At 43.8% G+C, this 18,861-nt stretch overlaps 1 protein-coding gene across 1 annotated transcript; it reads right to left on the bottom strand.

The window, feature by feature from the left end:
- Positions 1 to 5,341: 5,341 nt before the first annotated feature.
- Positions 5,342 to 11,664, bottom strand: LOC310668983 (putative defense protein 3). The gene is made up of 5 exons (XM_083422365.1): positions 11,312 to 11,664; positions 9,766 to 9,878; positions 8,478 to 8,593; positions 6,661 to 6,725; positions 5,342 to 5,551 (listed from the first exon to the last, which is right to left on the bottom strand). Exons 1-5 carry the CDS (start codon positions 11,517 to 11,519, stop codon positions 5,457 to 5,459), a joined length of 597 nt encoding a protein of 198 aa, XP_083278491.1. The 5' UTR covers positions 11,520 to 11,664; the 3' UTR covers positions 5,342 to 5,456.
- Positions 11,665 to 18,861: the final 7,197 nt, after the last annotated feature.

The following is an 18,861-nucleotide window of genomic DNA, read 5'->3' as shown; positions in this document are numbered from 1 at the left end:
GGAGATGGCTTTAAGAGAGGATTGGACAAATTTATGGAGGACGAAGCTACTCGCCATCATAGCTATGCTCTGGTGCCTCCACAGTCAGAGGCAGCAATGCTTCCAAATATAAGTTTCTGGAAATGACAGGGAGAGTGCTGTTGTGTTTGTGTTTATAGGTTTACCATATGCATCTGGGCAGCCACTGTGAGCAAAAGGACACTGTATTTGATGGCCCATGGCCTGCTCCAGCAGGTTTGACTTATTTCTTAGACTGCCTTGTGCCTGGCAATTCAACTTCACCTGGTGGTTGGTCGCAGAGAATGGGCAACTGGGTGTGGGAACTGACAGCCCTTCGAATAACTGTGACAAAAACCTTTTTAAGGCTTTAAAGCCCGTAAGGATAGGGAAAGTCGTGTCGTCGTCCCCTGCCCCCATTTCATAATGTTAAAACCCAGGGCCATCCAATGAAGCTGAATGCTGGAAGATTCAAAGCGAACAAAAGAAAACACTCTTCTGCTATGGAATTCACTCCCAGGAGATGCATTGGTGGCCACCAGCTTGGATAGCTTTAAGAAGTGGTTGGCCAAATTCTCTGAGGCTAATTCTTTCAAGGGCTATTAGCCACTGGTATGTACTACCTCATGTGTCAGAGGCAATATGTCTCTGAATATCAGTTGCTGCGGTTCACATGTTGGGAGAGTGATGTTTTACTCAGGTTCCCATAGGCATCTGGTTGGCCACTGTGAGAACAGGATGCTGAAGTATCCAAACTTTCTTTAATGGCAGCCCTATGTAGAGTGCATTTCAGCAGCCCAGTCTGAATGTGACAAAGTCACAATACATGAGGCCTGGACAAGTTTTATTTATTGATGTAATTTATATCCTACACCAGAGGTTTTCAACCTTTTTGAGTCCATGGCTCCCTTGACCAAGTACATTCTTTCTGCGGTTCTCCTGTGGGGCTCAGAAGCCCAGTTATGTCGCCCCTTGCCTGCAGAGCTGGCAGCCTCTCACCCTTTCTCAAACACCCTCCCTTGTAGAGTGTTCCCTCAGCCACCTCCTTTCCTCTCCTCTGGCCAGTCCCAGAGGCACCATTCACCTTTGGTGCTTGTAGCCAGGGCTGCTGCAACAAACAGCCGTACAAGCCTTTGGGAGGCAGAGACGTGAGAGGGCATCAGAGGAGGAAGGGAAGGAAAGAGGGACAGAAGCCATTGTTGCCCGCGGCACTCCTGACCACCATTCAACTCACTCCGTGGTGCCACTGCACACTGGTTGAAAACCACTGCCCTACACTGTCATTGTAGGTTTATTCTAGGGCAGCTAGTAGAGTATTACAGGAGAGGAAAATAAATATTTTTAAAGTAGTTAACAATAACAGATGGGATGCAGGTGGCGCTGTGGTCTAAACCACTGAGCTTCTTGGGCTTGCTGATCAGAAGGTTGGTGGTTCAAATCAGAAGGTTGGTGGTTCAAACGCCGGCTCCCTAGGCCTGTAAAGCGAGATGAGCGCTGCAACCCCAGTCTGCGACTGGACTTAACTGTCAGGGGTCCTTTACTTTTACCTCTTACCTTTAACATTAACAGACAATAATTGCTATTTGAAATGTGTACCTTTCAGATCCCTGTCCCAGTAGATAGGCAGATAATGCAGAAGAAAAGTATCCAACTGGTGTCTGGGCTCTAAGCTGGGTTCTAAAAAATAAAAGGTTACATATAGGCCACCCTGAATTCTGATTGGATGAAGAGAGATATAGCAATGTTTTAATTAGTAAAGGTGAGGATTTTTTTAAAAAAAGGAAAATAAAGAAGAATGGTAAATGACGACTTGTAAAAAACGCAAATTAAAATAATTGTAAGAAAAAGGCTCAGTAGGATGATTTTTTATTAAATTTAATATAAATTAAATTAAATTAACAAATAAACCATGAACAAATATGTTAAAGCTGAAACTCTAGTTGATTTTCTTTGTTTATGAATATATTCTTTTTGGGGTGGGCATATTAAGTGAAATGAGCCTCACTCACACCTGCAGTTTTGCAGCAGTGCTGTTCAGACATAGGCTTTCTTACCACATCTATTGAACCACACAGTGCTGTCCCCTGAATTGCCTACAACATCCAAATAATCATACCTTCAGCTAAGAATGACAAGGACAGTCTGTCATTTGTATATCTGAGCCTCAGTGCTAGGCTGTGAAGCAGGGCTGAGCAGTCTGCTTTTCATCTCAAAAAAGGAATAGGTCTGCCCGCATCTGTTGAATTTTTCAATATTTCACATTTTTGTCAACTTTGCTTTAAGTCTTCTCACTTTATCTGTCTCCCACTGCCTCTTGTTTACACATTGTCCACCTTATTTCTTATGTGCCCAGGAGAAGAGAATTGCTCGGAACACCTATCAGTGGTACCTGCTGGAGAGAGACAAGCGTGTGTCTGGAGTAAATCAGTACTTTGACTCCAAGGTTGGTTTGAACAAACTTCCTTGCATGCTGCTGTCTAGTTGCAAAGTCACAACACTTTTTCTTTTGTGGGGGTGGGGAGCTAAATGCCGCAACAGTTTACATTTGTTTTGGCCCCTAAATGATTTCTGTTCCTCTGCACAATGTTATTTTTATCCTTAATCTGTGTTCAATACTATAATGTGCATGACATGTTCTGCTCATAGCAGAGCCCTTTTCAGAAATGTGTTTCTCCACATGATGTTAATGATGTGAAGAAAGAAACAGGGATGACCGTGTATGCCCTATCCCCTCTTGTGCATTCCTGATCATCTTCCACAAGTTGGAGAACAGCTGTCATTACTTGTGTAGATTCCCCGTGGGTAGTTATGGGGCATCTTTAAAGACTGAATAACTTTCCAAACTACAACTCCCATCATGCCTGGCCATTTGTCATATTTGCTAGGACTGATGGGAGTTGCAGTTCAGCAACATCTCAAGGGCCAAAGGTTCCCCACTCCTGCCCTAAGGAGTCTTCTTTCCTGGTCCTGTGATGGCAGAGCACTTCTGTCAGTGGCAGCCTGATGTACCAAAGGAGAGTGCAAACCTGCCTGCGCTTGCTAGTATTAAAAGTTGAGCAACTTGCTATGTGTTTGCGCAATTAGTATTTTTCTGTTTATGGGATTAAGGAGGACACCACCTTGAAAAGGGGTTTGTTAAACCTGATTATGTAGTGTAATTTGATAGCAGCAGCGTTGTGCACATTTAACTCATTTGCTTCATTTTTTATTTTCCAGGGTTTGGAGAACATTAAGTAAAACCACGGTGCAATGAAAGCAACTTAATAAACATGTATTTGACAAAGTGTGGAGCATATTGATCATAATCTCGTGAGGAGAGAGGACAATAAGTTTCTAATACTGTATCAATAAAATTGCAATAAAGAAATAAAACACAGATTGAAATAATGCAAATGTGAGAATGTTGACAAGACAGACAGAATACTGTATTGGGTTTGTTTTTCATGCTGACCTTCATGAAAGGTACATTTGATACATTACTCTTAACACATGGTTGCTGTTGTTGGCTTCAGTGATGGAACTTGTAGTCCAAAACATGTGGGGGGTGGCATCATGTTGACTTATCCCTATTTTAATGGGTGCCAGATTGTTCTTCTTTGCTCTTTGATTACTACATGAAACCAGTGGGAAACATCAGCTGCAGAGTTGGGTATACTAATGACCACAGTTTGTTCTCATTTTCACCGTCTAAGCCAGGTGCATCATTGACCATGTTTGCTAGGACCAATGGGAGTCACAGTTTAGCAACAATAGGAAGGCCAAAGGTTTCTTACCCCTGGTCTAAACCTAAGGAGGAGGTGGTTATCCTGAATCAGTGTTTTGAAATTCCGTTTTGGCATGATGAAACTAGCTGAAACTTTAACCTGGTAAGATGAAAGTGCTATGTTTAGGGCTTATGACTTTACTATTCCTGAAGGAACAAATATGCAGGCATGGTGCTCTTGGACACAGCTTTATCTCTAGATCCTCAGGTAGTATCTACCATTTCATAAGCTGTGGATGTTTCTAGAACAGGCCTGTTTTGGCCCTTTAGGTTTCTATCCAGCCATGACTTTCTCTAGGCCAATTCCTCACCCTCCCTGAGTAGTTTTGCCTGGACAGAATGTTAATTGTAATAATAATGCCTCTCGCTTGCCTGGATAGAAAAATGTGTGGTATGGGAGTATAGAAAACTTTGACTTCTGCATGGCTGGAATGTAGCCTACTGTGCAAAGGTGAAAGTCATACCCATAGCCCACCCCCCACTGGCATGTGCCCCCACTCCAAAGATTGCTCATAAAGGAATGCGGTCCCTCCACCCCTGATCTAGAGAAAATCAATCTATGACACTGGAATTGAGTGGTCAGAATAGAATGTTTGAGGGTTTTCAAACTTGGAGCATATTGTGCCAATTTTATATCAATTGGCTAGGTTGCCTGTTTGCTTTTAAGCCTAGTTTAAAGAATTAGACATTGACCCTTAAGGCTGTTAATAGCTTAGGACAAATTTACCAGAACTTGCCACATAACTCTGGGATACTTTCCCTGGAAGATCCAACAAGCCTGTTAATAATAATAATAATAATAATAATAATAATAATAATAATAATAATTTATTTATTTATTTATGCCCCCGCCCATCTGGCTGAGTTTCCCCAGCCACTCTGGGCGGCTTCCAATCAAGTGTTAAAAACAATACAGCATTAAATATTAAAAACTTCCCTAAACAGGGCTGCCTTCAGATGTCTCTTAAAGAGAAGATAGCTGCTTATTTCCTTCACATCTGAAGTTCCACAGAGCAGGCGCCACTACCGAGAAGGCCCTCTGTCTGGTTCCCTGTAACCTCACTTCTTGCAATGAGGGAACTGCCAGAAGGCCCTCGGCACTGGATCTCAGTGTCCGGGCTGAACGGTGGGGGTGGAGACGCTCCTTCAGGTATACAGGACCAAGGCCGTTTAGGGCTTTAAAGGTTTCACCCTTTAGGTGAGTTAAGGCTCTTTTGGAGACATCCAGTGTCATGGGAATGAAGTCTGCTTGTACAACAAGACTGCTTTGTTCTCTCTGCAACTTCATCTGTAGCCCCAAAATCTGCTCTGGAGAGCTGAGGGATGCTTTGGAACAGATATTGTGGGGATATGAGGAGCTGTAGGGGGGAAAGAGGGACCAGAAGTCCTGTTGCAAAAGGGAATTTCCTTTGTACAAGTGGATGAACATCACTGGATGTTGCCCAGTTTTCATTAAACATGCACTTGGGAGTGTAAACACTTTTATTTTTTTAATCTATCCCATCCCCAGTGTCTTAAAGATTATGCTAGAAGGAGCAGAAAAGCTGTACACAAAATGCCAATTGAAACAGCAAGCACAAGTTCAGGAAAGTATTCACTGCAATGAGCAGAGCTCTTTATTATTTAATGCACATCCCACACAAAACAATGTGTTTAGATTACTAAAGAATGCAAGTAAATTGCTGTATGCTGGTTTCTAAATGTATCCCAGTAAAATCAGGAGCAGAGAAAAGATTGCTGCATCAGCGGATGACCTTGTAAATGATTCCACTCCACAGGTAGCTTTGGAATCTGCAATGGTGGAAAGAAAATCAGAGTCATGAAGATACAGGTTAAAGTTGAGATGCAAGTGGAGCTTGCAACAAAATGTTGTGGTGTGAAATGGGCCTGTTTGGGTTGTCAGACCCCTAACCAGGCCCTTTCCAGTATATTTCATTTTTCCCCATTTTCGCCTGGTTTTCTGTTTCCTCCCCATCCATCAACAATCGGTCAGCGTGCCATGGCCATTGAGCACACATGCTCCTCATTGTGTTAGTGTGCATTAAGAAGCAGGCAAGGCACATCATTCAGACCATTGAGCATGTTTTCAGTGATGCTCCAAAAATTACATCAATACATTGTGCATCTTTTCCAGTCAGTGTTAGTTGCTTTTGGGTCCAGTGGGGCACAGAGCATGAAATTTGCAAAACTACATCCTGATATCTTTTGAGTTTTATGCATTCAGTTTTTCTACCAACAATAAGGTGTTGTTTTTTTTTAAAATGAAAGGTACACTCATCAACTTCCATCATAGCTAATGATTTTACTAGGGCCAGAGACTATCAAACAAGGCAGTCTCATGTAATCCAGTAACCCCTTCTGACTCATAATAAAACAAAGAACATTTCTCCTGATCCCATAGCGGGGTATCAAGTACCCAAGCAAAACACTATACCAGCTGATATGTTATTGCCCTTCACCAGTCTTGTTCTCTTCAAATGTTTGACTACAAGTCTAAAGCCATCCCACAAGCAATGACTGGGGTTGATGGGACTTCTAGTTGCTAGCATTAGAGGGCACCTGGTTGGTGAAGGCTGTGTTATTGGGATATATTGATCCCAATGCCATCTGTACTTGTGGCCTATTCAATTTCAGGGGAGATGCATAGTTACCTTAAGACTGGGAACTTATTACTTTTCCAACAATTTAAACACTACATAGAAGAAATAAAAATGGACAATACAATACAAAAACACTACATAACACTAACACTAACACCTAACACATATTAAACTAATAGAACAAAACAAAAAACAATTTAAAACACATCAAACAATTTCAATCTTATCTTCCATTCACTTATTATTATTTTTTTTAAAAAAAGACTGGGAACTTATGTCACATGGTGGTAAGTTACTCACTTCTCCAGATCACTTTGGATTTGACGTTGGTCCAGTAGATGTCATGAGACTGGGCGACTGTAGCCCTGATACAATAGGAAAAGGGACATCACAATTACAATGCATATTGAGATTGGGCTCTGCCTACTCCTACAATCTTCTTCTTCTTCTTCTTCTTCTTCTTCTTCTTCTTCTTCTTCTTCTTCTTCTTATTATTATTATTATTATTATTATTAAAAAACCCTCTTCAGTTTGTAATTACTTTGATGCAGTTCCTAAAGTTCATTATCCGAGGGTTAAAGATTTCCCCTGACATACTTCCCATGGACTGAGACAAATGAAACTCCGCACAGTTATTAGTCCTTCTCCACATAGCTACCAGCAAGAGTCAAACACTTCTCCCATCGCTTTATGCAGTTGTGGAGACCTCGTTGGCAGGTTGCGTCAGAAGCCACAACGACCTCAGAAATCAGCATTTCACCGTATGGAAAAAGCTTGCCTTTCAAAAATAACTTACTGGTTGGAAAGAGGTGGAAGTCTGATGGTGCAAGGTTTGGAGAATAAGGGGGGTGAGGAAGGATTTCATAGCCACAGGGCTATGCTTCCATCTGAGCAACATGTGTGTTGTGAACCGGGGCGTTATCCTGCAGGAGGCAGACACCTTTGGTCAGCATACCACGCCTCTCAGTTTTGAGGGCCTTCCACAATTTCTGCAGCAGTGAAGCATAATATGTCCCGGTAATTGTGGTAGCCTTTGCCAGGAAATCCATCTTCACTATTCCATGCTGGTCCCAAAAGACCATGAGCATGACCTTGCCTGCTGATGGTTGGAGGTGGTGAGGCGGAATGTTTCCATTGTTTGGACTGGGATTTAGTCTCTGGGTCATAATGATGGACCCATGTTTCATCCTGAGTAATTAATAATTAGTCTGGCGAAGAAGCCATCATGGTTTTTGTGACACATGGCCAAATGAGCCCATGAGTATGTGACTCGTTCCTGCTTCTGGGAAGGCAGCAGCCGAGGAACCCACAGTGTGGACATCTTTTCCCATGAAAAAATGGTCATGGATGATTTTTTTCTACAGAGCCACACTGATCTTGACATCTGCAGCTAGCTGGCAAATGGTTATGCGATGTTCCTCCAGAATGGTGATCTCCACTTCATCAATGAAGTGGCTTCATCAATGACAGACTGTGGATGCTCAGGAATGGGAGCTGCTCCACCAAAGTCTGACCACACTTGAACTGACGATGCCAGTGCTTGACTACGTCATACGATGGGGCATCTTCCCCATAAGGCCCTTTCATCTCATCGAACGTCTGCCATGGTGTGTGCGCTTTCAAGTACAGGAACCTGATGACCGCTCTGCTTCAACTGGTTCCATTACCAGACGTTACTCCACATTAGCACCCGTAACAGAGAAACTGTTAGGAGTTCAGAGCTACAAATTACCACATTACCTAGTGAGAGATGTACATGTGCAATTTTATCCTCCTATGATAACTGGAAGTGGGTCAGGGAAAATCTTTAATGAACAACCCCTATACTTTTAAAATAAACTTGGCTTATGCCTGGCAGAATGAAATCATGGAGAAAATTATCTCCCATTAATTGCCTAGTAATGTTTGCAGCCATCAAAAGAGGCTGCTGAAGCCATGGGAAGAAGCTTAAATCTAGATCAGGAAGGGGGACCTTTGCCTTAAACTACAATTCCCATCAGCTCTAGCAAGCAAGTCAGGGATGGCCAGGAACAAGGGTTTCAGCTATATCTGAAGATTCCTCACAACTGTCTTATGATTTAGGGAAGGCAGTATTTTAGAGAACATGTGAAACTTACACAAATATAACTACTGAAGGGCAGCCAGAGTTGGGTGGAAGCCATGTGTAACTGTCTTGTCCTGTTTTTAAATTGGTATTAGAATGAGTCACTGCGCCTTGTGGATTTCCAGAACACTGCAAAAGGAGACACAATGTCACTTTAAATAAGCTTCCTCAAATTTATCTATTTTAAAGCAGAACCAAGACCCCATAACACTTTTTATAGAGCCAGTCCAGAAATATTGGGAGATAAATTTATTTAGTTCACCATCCATTAGTAAACAAAATTCATTTCCCCACATCGCCCAGGTTCCTGCTCTGATTTTTAATATTGCAACATTTTTTTTAAAGCAGCCACTTAGTATTCATCCTTTACAGAGATTCGTTTGCCTTTAAAAGCTAACCAGGCACGTTCAAATTCAAATGTTGAATTTTACAATCTGAGTTAAATTGATGGCATTATCTTGAAGGTTATGATTCCTGACACATTTTATAGACCAAGAGTGGGGGGCCATCCCCCCTCTAGCTGTGGCTGAACTACAGCTCCCATCATCCCATTATCTGGAGGGCTAAAGTTCCCCCAAACCTGTTTTGGACATTTGGAACCAGCCATTTTAGGATTTTTGGTCACTTCTGCTGTCCAGATATCAGAAGTGTTGAACTTCCCACTTATTTTAATAAAATACCTGTGGGCCTTCCTTTCTGACTTGCTCTCCTGAACATGTTGCCATTTCTTCACAGACAGGCTGTTTAGGGCAGGGATGATTAATCTGTGGCCATCCAGACATTGTCAGACCCCAGCTCCCACTAGCCCAAGCCAGCATGTCTAATGATGAAGGATGATGGGAGCTAGAGCTTCAACAGCATTCAGAGGACCGCAGATTAGCCACCCCTGATCTAGGATGTGGCCAAATTCTCTAATGCAGCTGATGGGAAGTGTAGCCCAAAACATCTGGAAGACACCAGAGTGAGGAAGTCTAAACTAACCTTATCCCCACATCCCAGAGATAGGGATATTTAAGTTGTCCAGATTTTGGACTACAAATCCTATCATCATCTCTGACTACTGGCCATGCTGTCTGGAGCTGATTGGAGTCCAGCAACATCTGGAGGGCCACACACTCCTTAACCACTGGCATAGCGCCTCATCAAACTGTAAGTGCAGGAAAAATGAATAACTAGCTGGATCAGCTATGAGTTGTATCGTTCAATCTGTGACCCTTCTCTGGTTCGGGGTGGGAATAGGGACTGTTTCAGACAAAGATTTTGCTACAGCAGACACTAAAGAATGACCGTTTGTCTCTTACCTGTAATAATTTAGTATTATTGGGAGGAGTTTGCCAAAAACCTAGTGCAGCTGTGGAACCAAATGCACGAGCTTCCAACAATAACCCTCTGTATGCAGAACCAAGGATCTGAACTGGAGAAAAATGACAGGCATCAAGTAACAAATAAGCCTGGTTTGGTTAAATCGCTTGTTTTCCGCAGCTGGATCTATAATGGTGTTTATAACCTGTCCAGGAACAGGCTATATATTATGTTTGGAGAGCCTTTGGTGGTCCAGGTGTGGCTGAACTACAGCTCAAAGCCATTGGCTGTGCTTGCTGAGACTGATTGCAATTTTAGTTCAGCAGCATCTGGAGGACCAAAGATTCCCCATTCCTTATATATTCTCTGGCTGTTCTTGACCAACTACATTCTTTCTTCGGCCCCCCTGTGGGGCTCAGAAGCCCAGTTATGTCACCCCTTGCCTGCAGAGTTGGCAGCTCCTCACCCCTTTTGAAACACCCTCCCTTGTGGAGGGTTCCCTCAGCCTCCTCTCCTCTCCTTGGGAGTCTTGGGGAGCTGCCGCTGCCGCCAATGGTCTCTAAGCTGCTCCCCCACCCCCAAGAGAGGTGCCTCCTCACACTGCCCCACTGAGGCTTGGGAAGCAGCCGCTGGCCAGCCCTAGAGGCACCATAGCCTGGGGAGCTTGTAAGCGGCACCTCTGATTATCCTTAAGTGCCATGGCAGGCTGGTTGAAAACCACTGGCCTACACCATCCCTGCTGAAACCCTAACCTTTTCCTTCTCTGCCCACTGACACACACATTTGGAAGAGAGACCCCATTCCCTGTCTTTCACAGGCATCACCCAATTGAAGGGTTGATGCCTGGCCATCACCAGCCTTTGTTGTTCTTAATGACTTATACCCAAAGTGATATCCTGGTCCAGAAAAACAAAGTTAGGCTGCATTGTCCCACTGTTAACTGAAACCGTCTATGAGCCCATCTTAATTCTCAAATAACTGATTAAACTCCAGCACTGAGGAATCTAGAGGTGGTCGGGGCACCCACAAACAGGGTAGGGTGGGTGGATGAGGGTACCTATATGCCCACAACAAACTAGAGACATATGCAGCAACATTATCAAAAGCCTTTTCCGGAAAGAGACTAAGTGCAAACTGTAACTCTATCTGGTATTCAATTAGGTTTTACTCCAATTACACCTATGGAACTTAACGGACAAAACTTAGTCACTTTGATTAATTTCAGTAGGTTTACTCTGAGTAAAGCTTAGTTGCATACCACCATTATGATGAAGTACTGAGAAGGTTGCAAAGGGTTTTGCATTTGTGCCTACCTATATCTTAGGAGGAAAAACTTGATAAATATGTTAGCTCGGGTTAGTAATTACATTATATAACATTTTTCTTTTGTGTTTTTTAAAAAAATAATTTTGTGAATTAATTAATGAGAATATATTGATTTCTTCTCCCCTCATTTTTAACAAACTATTGAATAAAACAAAGGTATTATTACAGACATCTATCTATCATCAACCAAAGTTTTTAAAATCCAGTTTAGAAACTTACCATTAACAGGCTGCCCGTTTAGGAAATAGGGTGTACTAACTAGGAATTCATAGGGTGCTGGAGTCTGCTGAGGCTGGGTCCCTGTGTGAATAGGTAACATATTCTCACAGGCTGATGCAGGCGCACCAGTTGGAAAGGCATGAGATGGATAGAGCATGGTCCAGGGGGCCATCAAGCTGAAGAGAAGGAAGGGGTTCCAATAAGCCATGTCTGCAAGAGAAGTAGTAGCTCCTAGTTCTCTCTCTCACTCTCTCCTGCTCCTTGGAAGCAAGAATGAATTCTCAGAGGCTTGAATAATCTTCAAAATGATGAAAGCATGAGCTTTGCTGAGTCACTGACCCATAACAGATTCACTTTCTACTCATTTCGGATGCAATTAATAACCCCCTTCTCTTGTGCCTTTTAAAATAAGAGTATAACAAAACCCACAGATTTAAAGTATAGTTTTGACCCACAATTACTATTTATTTTAATGATTACCATATTTTTCGCTCTATAGGATGCACCCGACCATTTCTCCTGCCGCTTCGCTGAAGGGGCGCTGCACAGAGAGGGGGAGAATTTTTTCTTCTTGTTCTCCCCCTCTAAAACAAGGTGCGTTCTGTGCATTCAAGGTGTGTTCACCCGAAGCCTCCAGAGCGCAGCGGGAGTTCCCGCTGTGTTCTGGAGGCTTCAGGCGGCTACCTTGGAAGCCTGGAGAGTGAGAGGAGTCGCTGCGCACTGACCCCTCTTACTCTCCAGGCTTCAGTGAAGGCAACCCAAAGCCTCAGGAGCGCGGCGGGAGTTCCCACTGGGCTCCGGAGGCCTGGGGTTCCTTTCAACCTGCTCTTTGGGGCTGGGGGGGGGGAGCGCTACTTCCCCCACCGCCAGCCTCAAAGACCAGGTCGGGGAGCAGCGCAAAGGCTGCGTGCCGCCTTTCCGCTGCCCCCTGAGCTTGTGGGGCTGGCGGTGGGGGGAAGCGCTGCTTTCCCCCACCGCCAGCCTCAAAATCCCTGAAGCCTTTGGAGTGCAGCGCGAGTTCCCATTGCACTCCACAGGCTTCGAGTTCCTTTTGCTGAAGCCGGGAGAGCAAGACTCTCCTGGCTTCAGTGAAAGGAACCTGAAGCCTCCAGAACGCAGCAGGAACTCGCACTGCACTCCGAAGGCTTCAGGCGGCTATCACTGAGAAGGCACTTCTTATGTCCTTACGTGGTTCAAGGGTAGAGATTGTGAGAAGGCATCTTCCAAAGCAATCCCACCCCGCAAATAGCTTGGGAGCCTTCTTTCCTCTAGCCTAGCCCTCACCCCTTTTCCTGTTCCCGCTGGAGTCTTCTTTTGCTTGCCACGCCTGCGGGCTCTCTTCCGGCCAACGCTGCCAATGACGGACCTTAAAAATTTGGGGTCGGTGAGATTCGGCAATCGCAGCACCTTGCGCCTGCTGGACCTCCTGAGCGGAGCGGGTTGTGTCTTGCTCCTCGTGAAGTAGGGTGAAATGTGAGGAGTGTTGCAAGCCGGTGCAGAGGCCGAAGGTCTGGCCGAGATGGTAGAGCACGGCTTCTCTGTCAGGGGCTTCTTCCTAACCCAGTGGAACACCAGTATCATACGCCTCTTAGATGGGTTGGACATGCTGAAGAAGGTGCTGGAGGCCCAAAGACCAGGGTGACTTCAAAGCGGAGGACGCAGCAGGCAGTTCCCTATCAATGGTGCCAAATCCAAGCAAATGTTAGCTCCAGTCCTGTTAAATCGACCCAGCAATTATGAATGTTAAAGAAGGGATTAATTCCTCAGGCAAAGACTTTCTGTGGCTTTTTAATAGATGGGAGCTCCCAACTACTGACACTGTTGACAGCCTGTTGCCCCTTCACTCTGCTTGAATGGGTTATGTCACAATGGTTCCTTCATCAGGTGTTTGTGAGCATGAAAAATGCTGTTGGGAGTTTCAGCAGTGAAGGCTCAGGCATAACATACTGTCTGAAAGTCTGAACATTTCCTCTTTTTTTATTTAACAAAATTTATATACCACTTTTATAATTTATATACAAATTATTAGGAGAGTAAGTTAAAAATATACTGTAGTTTATTCACTTATAGGCTCGTTTACATACTTTATTCCTTCTTATACTTCTATCCCACCTTTCCTCCACAGAGCATACACACTTCAGCCTCCACCTCCATTTTATCCTGACAGCAGTATTGTGAGCTAGGGCCAAAGCTCAGTGGTAGAACAACTGCTTAGCATGCAGAAGGCATCAGGTTCAGTCCCCAGCATCTCCTGGTGGGACTGGGAGCGCTCCCTCTGCGCTTCGGAGGCTTCGCGTTGCTATCTCTGAAGCCAAGGAGCCTGCATTCACTCCATAGGATGCACACACATTTCCCCTTAATTTTGGAGGGGGAAAAGTGTGTCCTATAGTGCGAAAAATATGGTACATCCTGATTTTGATGGATTTGGCAAGGAGCTTGGCTGCATAGAGTTCCCTGGGAAGAGGGACTGATTGCTAAAGGACTCTGGAAGTTGCAGGCTTGTGAGGCAGATACAGTTCTTTGAAAAGTTATTAGCACCCTCAAATCACAGTTCCTAGGTTCTTTAGGTGAATTAAAGATTGTTTGAAGTGATAGTGCTGCTTTATATGTATGGTACAGATGTGGTGCTGGTGGAGGTTGCCTGTCAGCAGTTAGCACTAGAACAACAGCTTAAGCCAGGGGTCAGCAAGGTTTACCTCCCCTGGGTCGGTTCACTGCAGCAGAGATCCCTCCGTGGGTGGATCGTGCACATGTGAGTGTGCACACCCACTATTTCTGCGCAGACACAATTTCTGGTGCCACAGAAGCAAGTCCCCGCACCACTCTGGTTTAGCGCAGTATGCGAGGACTTGCCAAGTGGGCGGCTCAGTTTGGGGGCGGCTTGTGGGCCGGTCAAATGACCTGCGGGGGCCGCTTGTGGTCCATAGGCCTTAGTTTGCCGACCCCTGGCTTAAGCACATGGGTCACTTGGTCAAAAAACTTTCCCATTACAGTGGGATGCACTGCATTTCTTCTAAGTAACAGTAATTGGGTTTGGACCCAGCTGAGTTCTTCTCAGGGTAGACACATTTAATGGACCTGAATGAACCACATCTATTATTTCCAATGGGTCTACTTTAACTATAACTACCAAGCATGGGCGTAGCCAGGATTTTTGTTAGTAGGGCACAGGACTTTTGTTAGTGGGGGCAGAACCTCAGTTAGCTATTGGTTTTTATTGATTTGGGGGAGGGCAGCTGCACCTCCCTGTCCCACCCCCCAAGCTATGCCCATGCTACCAAGGGATAGTACCCATTATTTATCATTTGCATCTATACTTATTGATTAGCATATGCAACATACTTTTTCAGCCACTAAGCATTCATCAGCACCTTTTTACATTCCTCTGATGTCTGGCATAAAGTTGTAGCTATTGTGTTAGATCAGCTCCAGTCCTTGAAAGTCTTCTTCCTTTCTTCCCTTTCAAACTCACCCACCCCCAAAGTGTTTTTGAGCCAAAGCAATATTAATAGTAGGACAAATTTGCAAATGCTGATCTGAATAGAATGTGTTAGTAGTGGGTGAATATAAAGTAGCAATAGTGAGTGGCTCCACATTTATGGAACTGCGGGACATGTACCCAGAGAAGATTAAATAGCTTATATTATTAACTATCTCTGCAAAATCTCTGTCGTTGGCTCTCCTTGCAAGCATCAAACCACCTGTGTTGGCTTTGTAGTCCAACACCAACAAACGAGTGTTTGTTCTCAGTCTTATTGAGGTATTTCCAACTAGGGAGAAACAGAAATTATTTTTTGGGTGATCATCACCTTTGTCAAAAACATCACCGTATTTGTTATTATGCCCAACCTGCTCTTCTGTTTTCATACCCAACAACAGTAAGTGAAGGCAAACATCATAAAGTACAGCACAAATAATCCAATCTTGTCAAAGCAGTGATAAGAAATGCATTAAAGCGAAAAATGGGGAGGAGTGAAAAATCAGATGACATGATGGAAGTGTATAACATTATGCATGACATGCAGAAAGAGAGCAGAGAAATGTCCTTTCTCCCTCTCTCAAAACACTAGGGCTGGATCTACGCAGCTATTAAAAAAACACTGAAAATGCTCTGCGAAAAAACGTTGCAAAGCTCACAATCGAAAATACTGAGATGTGATTTCAGCTCTACAGCGCCACCTGGTGTTGCAGTGTTATATCACATTTATCATGCTGTGTTTTGACAAACGTAGCTGAGTCCTAGAACTTGAGGCTATCCAATGAAGCTGAACATTGGAAGAGACAGGAGACACAAAAGAAAGTACTTCCTCACACAGCACATAGCTAAACTATGGAATCCACTCCCACAAGAAGCAGTGATGATGACCAACCTGGATGGCTTTAAAACAGGATCGGAGAAGGCTCTCAATGGCTACTAACCCTGATGTCTACATCTTACCTGTACAGTCAAGAGGTAGTAATGCTTCTGAATACCAGTTGCTGAAACCTGTTACATTCAGGTGCTGCTTGTGAGCTTCCCAGAAGCGTTTGACTGGTTGCTGTGAGAAGACTGCTGGAATAGATGAGTCATTGGCCAGTAATAGGTACAGAAAGGACTATTCCCTGGATGCCAAGATCCAGGTTTGGGGCGGCGTGTACTCTTTGCTGAGAGAGCCCCAGTGGAGATTTAAAATCACAAAACATGCAGCAAAATCAAGCATGGAAATATAGTCTGCTAGACCCTTAAAATATGCCCTTGTGAGTTCCAAAAGTTTCTTCATCCCCTAGCATAGGAAAAGATGGGGCATTTGGTAAGTAAAAATGGTTTACTTACAAACTTTCTAAAAGTCAAGATTCATGTGCTTTATAAAGTTGCACAGGTGGTAAAATTTGGGATTAGTTACAGTGGTGAAAGTTCCTAAATTATTAGTATAGAAATTTAAGAGTGGCTTGTGAGAGCCATCCAATCTTAGCTGCAGCAACCACCTCAAACCTCGCTACACATTGAGATTCTCAGGTAGATTGATGGTGAACAATAGACTTGATTACTTATTTTCTTCCAAGATAAGGAGAAGTGACCTAGGCTAAGACTGGCAGGACAGCTTAATCTATGGTCTTAACCCCTTCATGCATTAATTAGTCTTAATAATGTTGGTTATATGAGACTGGTTACCCCCCACTTATATAACACTTTAAAAGCTTGCTAAAAGCTCCATTTTCTGGTGAACTACTTAATACTAATACTAATAAATATTTCCAGCAATTGAGAGACTAAAACCATTTCTGCTCTGAGAATTTGTGGATGTTCTTTCCCAAATGAGTGCCAATATTTCATCTGTGTTTCAGTTTCTAAAGTTTGGTTTATTGTTTTTAAATAGTGGTTGGGATTGTAGTTCAAAATCAGTGGAAGAAGAAAAAAGACCACACTGCTTGCAAAAAAAAAATAATAATTTATTTTTGTTGTTGTTGTAGAAAACTGTTTGTAGGACCTGGCCCTCTAATAATGGCAAATTCATTGGGCTTCCTATCTGCACGTGTCTTTTGCAGCAGTTGAGGTCACTGAAATAAATAAAAAGCCTGGTTTGTTTTTCAGAGAAATCCAGAACAAGCGTTGGAAAACTGATTAAAACTGGAACGCAGATTTCCTGTCACAAGCAGTTAGAGGAGATAGCTGATCTGGAGGCTGAATATCTCACATGCAAAAACATGAAATATCTCAATCATTGTTTCCAAAACTTTTGAGCTGACATTATTGTCGCTTCTAAAACTGGGGGCACCAACATGCGTTGATTTCTTTTAGAATGCGCAGGAACTAAGCACCTGCACACGAGATGACCCACTGTGGTTAATTTTTTTAATCCAAATGCTTTTACCCTGGGTTTTTCTTTAGGGAGGGATGGGGGTGAAACAGACCGTAAAAGCTCTTCCAATCCAATCCAAAATTAAAATGGTAATTTCCAGAAGACTTCACAGCAGAGGCACTAAAACCCAATGCAGACTAAAGTCCTGGAAAAGCTGGGTGTTCTCTTTTGTTACAGCTAACAAAAAGGCCATTATCGAAGGGGCCAATCAGGTCTCCTAGGGGAAGGGAGTTCCATATCCTGGGAGCCATAACCGAACAGGCCCTGCCTTGCATCCCAGCCACAAGTGTCTTAAAAACAGGAGTGGCTTGGTGAAATATACTCAGAGTCTAGTGTGGATTTCATGCTCTTTATTCAGCTCATAGTAGTGAGGAATGGAAGTTTCCCCAAACTGTCTACTTTATATACATTATTTACACAATGGGCCCCATGTGATTGGCTAATTCCGGGATTCTCCTGTAGGCCAATCAGGTTGCGGATTCACTTCCACCTGGAGCTGGATTGGGTAGCTCCTGCAGACCAATCAGACTGCTGCCTTCTGGATCCTATTGTTCTAGGACCAATCAGACTGCTGCATTCTGGATCCTATTGTTCTAGGACCAATCAGACTGCTGCCTTCTGGATCCTATTGTTCTAGGACCAATCAGACTGCTGCATTCTGGATCCTCTTGTTCTAGGACCAATCAGACTGCTGCATTTTGGATCCTATTCAACTCAGTACATAACACATGGCTATAGCCTCCAGGTGTTGAAGCACTACAGCAGGGGTGGGAAACTTGGGGCCCTCCAGATGTGGTCAGATTCCAGCTCACCAACCTGCATGGCCAATGGGCAGGGCTGAGGGAGCAACATCTGGAGCGTTGCAGATTTCCCCATCCCTGCACTACAGCTTCCAGCATCCCTGGCATTTGTCCAGGCTGGTTGGGGCTGATGATGATTTCAAGTATTACATCTGGGCCACGAGTTCCCTATTCCTGACAAAAAAGGTACAGGGCCTCTGATTACAAACAGGAAGGAGTCATTCTGCATGAGTCATTGTTCTTGGCATATCTCCTGATATGCTTGTGAAGAGTTGCAGTATGTAGCCTTCTGTAAAGGCAAGTTATTCTACAGCTTCTCTGAATGAGTAGGGATACAGGCATGATAACATTCTATGCAGAAATGTCACTTGTATGTTTTCAAATGCCAATTCAGGCTCCACCCTGGTGCTGGTAATCTAATAGGATTATACAAACATCACTCCCTGTCAGGATTTTAACTCAGGCTTGCGACAGGCTTTGTTTCAGGCCATGGGAAAAGAGGGAAGGGTGAGTCTAAATTATGTTTTAGGGGAAAGCACACCGTTAATTTCCCATTCCTGACAAGTATACAGCTAGGAGACAGAAGCTGGTTCGATAGTGGGAAAGCCAGAGCAACGAATCTTGCAGAGATGCAATCAGCTTCTGTGGTTGTTCACACGCAATACATTTAACGCTCATTTAAAACATTTGACTGTACCCAGAGAATCCTGGGACCTGTGGTTTGTTAAGGGTGCTGGGAATTTTACCCCGGGGAGGGGTGTGAACTACAGTTTTTGGTGGAAGCAATGGTGTGTACACAGTTTGGCCATTTAATGGTTAGCAAGTTCACAAACTGTGTTGCTGCATGCCCAAATTCTGTGGCCTAGAAAGCACCAATAATTTTCCTCCCTCCAGTCAAACGCATCTTTTA

Source organism: Podarcis tiliguerta (genome assembly GCF_965153285.1).
Source record: "Podarcis tiliguerta genome assembly, chromosome: Z".
Classification (NCBI taxonomy): Eukaryota; Metazoa; Chordata; class Lepidosauria; order Squamata; family Lacertidae; genus Podarcis; species Podarcis tiliguerta.
The sequence above is the reverse complement of the archived record's forward strand: the minus strand, read 5'-3'. Positions and strand labels throughout refer to the sequence as shown.

Excerpts from the sequence above, each read along its gene's own strand:
- LOC310668983 (XM_083422365.1), bottom strand. The coding sequence starts at position 11,519 with ATGGCTTATTGGAACCCCTTCCTTCTCTTCAGCTTGATGGCCCCCTGG. Across the intron at positions 8,594-9,765 it reads ATAATACTAAATTATTACAG|TGTTCTGGAAATCCACAAGG; the intron begins GTAAGAGACAAA and ends CTCCTTTTGCAG. Across the intron at positions 5,552-6,660 it reads ATCCAAAGTGATCTGGAGAA|ATTCCAAAGCTACCTGTGGA; the intron begins GTGAGTAACTTA and ends CCACCATTGCAG.